Source organism: Benincasa hispida, chromosome 4 (genome assembly GCF_009727055.1).
Source record: "Benincasa hispida cultivar B227 chromosome 4, ASM972705v1, whole genome shotgun sequence".
Taxonomy (NCBI): Eukaryota; Viridiplantae; Streptophyta; class Magnoliopsida; order Cucurbitales; family Cucurbitaceae; genus Benincasa; species Benincasa hispida.
Window position 1 is genome coordinate 66,888,787 of NC_052352.1, and position 4,603 is coordinate 66,893,389.

General features: G+C 28.3%; 1 protein-coding gene across 1 annotated transcript in view; it reads right to left on the reverse strand.

Moving 5' to 3' along the window:
• Positions 1-333: 333 nt before the first annotated feature.
• LOC120076409 (zinc finger CCCH domain-containing protein 14-like) overlaps positions 334-4,603 on the reverse strand; it is a 5,062-nt gene continuing 792 nt past the window's right edge. Inside the window, exons 2-3 of the mRNA XM_039030227.1 lie at positions 3,370-4,010; positions 334-943 (exon numbers count right to left, since the gene is read on the reverse strand). Of these exons, the coding sequence (XP_038886155.1) occupies positions 650-943; positions 3,370-3,981 (906 nt within the window). The 5' untranslated portion in view covers positions 3,982-4,010 and the 3' untranslated portion in view covers positions 334-649. The remainder of the gene's footprint in view (positions 944-3,369; positions 4,011-4,603) is intronic.

The following is a 4,603-nucleotide window of genomic DNA, read 5'->3' on the forward strand; positions in this document are numbered from 1 at the left end:
AAAATATTCAAAAAATATAAATAAAAGGAATTTGTCATATGTCAAATTGTGATTGGATAATTTTGTGGAACGCACAAAGATAGGTGATACTGGGAATTCATCTAAGTATTTTTTTAAAAAAAATCATAAATTAGCCTATTACCTGATTTGCTCTTCGTTATATTAATCAAAAGAGATTGGTCTACTCTTCGACCTATTCATCATGAGTTTGTGTTTACCTTTTTAATTAATTATTGTTAATTCATCCATTATCATAAATAAAAAGAAATTTAAATAAGAAATTAGCATCACGTAGCCATTATTCAAAAGCTTATTCATAACAAATTCGGAAGTTTTACATACATAATTCTTTTTGTTATTTCTGCTATATCAGTACAAATTCAATACTTGAATCATATATAATATTCATTTCCAAAGAGGGAAAAAAATATTTAAATCATTACACAAATAAATCAAAATAATAATAATAATAACAACAACAAATATATATATATAAGGCCATTATTATATACACTACACAAAGGCAAAGGCAAGTAAATTTTTTTCCCTTTTATTTGTACTAATATCATTGAATTCTGATCTTTTATTACGTTTCTTCAAGTAGATTTCTGTCTGTGTTGTTGTGGTTGTTGTCAGTCGCCATCGTCTTTTATTGTTCGCTAAGAGAATGGCGAAAATGACACCGATGACCATAAGGACACTTCTCTCTGGCGAGGACCATCCTACACATTTGTGTCTTGTAACGTGGGTGTCTCATGACCGGTCGGAGCTCTTCAGGTCCATGAGCAAATCGACAACGGTCGCCGTAAGGACAGCCGCCGGTTTCTTGCCATTTGTTGCAAAGCTCCGTCTTGGTCATACCTTGGTTGTACACCTCCCATTCTGTCGCCTCCACTTCTCTCTTTCTGCTCCCACCATCGCTCACTGGAGTCCTTGCCGGACGCTGCCATAATCAAATCTAACTTTACTTATAACTTTCCATGGTTTTTGAAATTTTAATTTTGGTTACTTATACCTATTTTGGTAATCATTTGTTGTTTTGTTTTTATATTTGAAAATTAAGTTTATTCACACTACTTACACCTCAAAACTACTTCTTTTTACCAAAATTAAAAATTTAATGTTTTATCAATAGATTTTTTTACCACTGATTTAAAAAATTAAGCCAAAATTTAAAACCTAAAAAAAGTAACTTCCAAAAATTTGTTTTTGTTTTTAGAATTTGACTAACAATTCAACCATTTTACTTAAAAATATAAATCATTCTAAAAAATAGGAAAAAAATAGATTTAATTTTTAAAAATAAAAAACAAAAAAACAAAATGGTTACCAAAGGGTATCTTAATTACTTCATTCTCCTAACAAAACTAAGAGTTTTCAAATCTATTAGAAGCGTATGCATTAATCACCAGTTGAAATTTTAGATATATACCTATTAAGTGCTTTTTTTACAAAGCTTAAAGAATGTGTTTAGATACAGGTTTAAAAGAATACAGGTTGTAATTTCGAGCGGCAGCCCTTGGAATATTTTAAGTTTGAAATACTTATCTATTAATTTAAATATTTTAATAATTTTTCTTTTTTATAATAGAACTGATTAATATTAACCTTTTTATTGATATTTTTACATTGATACTATTATAAAATTGAGACACATCTAACCTTGAATTTAAATTGCTAGCTAGAATAATACTTATCTAAACTTCTTTCCAAATATATATATATATATATATATATACACACACTAGATTAAATAATTTTAGAGCTAATTTGAAACTAAGAAGTGAGTGTCGAAAAAGTTGACTCAAGATGTATCAAATTGATTAGTACTTATGAGGGTTATAAAATCTTAAGACGAAAATAAAAATAATTGAAGAAAATGTCTATGAGCTCCACAACCACATAAGTGGGGGTGTTAAAAAAAACTTGATGAACCGAAAAAACCCAATCAATCCAATCCAATTCAACCGATTGAGTTGGAATGAGTTCAAATAAATAAAAATTTTATAGATTAGATTGGTTCATGGGTTCATTGAACCAATCCAAACTTATTATTAATTTTAAAAACTATGTTGTTTTTACTTAGGATAGGATTATTTTTACATATATTTATTTTTATTTTAGGGTAATTATTATAAATGGTAAAACTGTTGAAAATATTTTCAAAGATAGTAAAATGTCACTATCTATCAGTAATAGATCACGGTGGATTACAATAGATATCTATTACTAACACTGATAAAGGTTGGTAGACTGCGAAAAATGTCTATTGCGGTTGATAGTTACATTTTGCTATATTTGTAAATAAGTTGGCTCATTTTTTCTTTATTTGAAAATAGTCCTTTATTTTATTTTATTTCATTTTTTTGGTTAATTTATTATCCAACAACTCCTAAAAATAACTTTTTAATACTTTGGAAAGAAAAATTTTATAATATAAATTGAAATTGAGTTATTAAACCTAATTAAATATATGAAAATAATTAAATAAAACTTTTACTTATTTTTAAAACAAAAGTTTAAATAAATGATACGAGTAATCCAAACCAATTCAATTCAAATGTTTAATGGTTGGGTTGTATTGGATTCATTATTTAATAAGAATTATCTAGGCTGAAGAAATTTCCCACTCAAACAATTAGGTTAAGTCTAAAAAATGTTTCAACCCAGCTTAAACCACAGATACCCTTAAACATGATGACGAATCGACATTGAAATTAATATCATAAAAACCAACAAAACGTAAGAAAAAAGAACAACAAAATGTTACCGACATGAACATATAATATAAATAATAAACATTTTAATTTAAGTATAACATTTTTATTTATAATTTAATTTTTTTAAAAAATAAAATATTGTTTTTCAAAAATATCTTCGTCACTTTTGTAAAATTGGAACATGAACATTGACATTGTAGGGGGCATTTGGGGTAATGAATTGGTTATTATAGTCTTAGGTTATTATAGTTTTGGTTATAATAATTTGTGTTTGGGGTATAGATTATTATAGTTTGGGTTATAATAATATGTATTTGAAGTGTAAACTATTTTAGTTCGAGAATGAAATAATAAATAGTGTAACAAAGAACAAAAAAAATGATAAATGTAAAATAGTAAAAATTAAAATAAATAAAATAATAAATATAAAATAGTAAAAACGATAGCAAATAATAAATATTTTAGCCATGAAGATTTTAAAATAGTGTTGATTGTAACTAATGGGACTATAGAATAATATTTGTATAGTATTAGAATAGTGTTGGTCCAAACATCCCTATCTTTTTTCCAAGTAATTCATTGTCCCAACAACGGAAAACAATTAATAAAATAATAATAATAAGAAGAAGAAGAAGCTGAGGAAGCCTACCGATTGGATGCTGACTGAAGCGGCGGCAGGAGAGCGGACGGAAATGCTCTTCGGAAGAGAGATCCGGCCGAGATTATTCCTTCCGTCGAACTGGTCATTGTATTTTCCAATCACACTCGTCGGACTGATTATATCATAACCAATTTCTTCCCCACTTTGGTCGCCTCCAATCAGAGACCGGAGATGGGAATTCGGAATTGAAATGAGATCGTCAACGACCGACTTCGACGAAATAACCTTAACGAGCTCGGCATTGGCCAACCGGAGCTGGGCATTCTCCCGCCGGAGATAATCAGCATCTTCAGCGACTTGATGGAGGCGGCGGAGGCAGAGATCGTGGCGGTGACGGAGGTGACGGTGTTGGAGTATGAGGCGGGCCTGAAAAAGGAGGTCGTCAGTGGTGGAAGTGGCGACGGTGGTGGAGTGGTGGTTGTGGTCGTCGTCGGCGGAGGAGGGGGAGGGAGTGAATGACAGAGAAGATGGAACAGAGGAGGATGATAATAATGGAGGGAAAATTGAATGATACATTGAAGCGAAATTTAGGCTGAAATCTTCCACTTCGGTTGTTGAAGATAGACTCAACGGCAATGGCGGACACATCTCTTCTTCCATTGCAACTCTCTTTCTTTCTTCTATTCACACTAAATTAATACCCAAAAATTATATTAATAATAAATCATTCCGTTCTTAATTTCAATCTGCTTTCTATAATTCTAAATTCAATTTAGTTCTTTTAACTTCAATTAGAATTTAAATTTTGAGTTCCAAATAAAAAAAAAATGTATATAACTTATTTATAAATATAACAAAAAAAAAAAAATATTAATATGATATTTTACTGTTTCTATAGTTTTATCATTTAAAATAATTACTCTTAAATTTTTTTATTTTAATAATATTGTACTTCCATTCAAAAGAAAATATTTGTCCTCTAATTTTAACTTAATAACTTTGGTTTTTATTATTTAATTAAATATGGTTAACCTCTTCTACTCACGTGAAAATCCTAATCAATTAACACTATTAGTAAAAGTACAAATATAGAAGAAATGGTAACAATAATGTAACCCCTAACCATTTGAATTTTTATTTTTAATTTTTAAAATTTAAGTTTAAAAATATTTTTTCACCTCTAAATTTTTTATTTTGTTATTTATTTTTATTGATATTTTCAAAAATCAAGTTAAATTTAAAAAAAAAAATAAAAAATTATTAATTTTTTTTTAAAAAAATA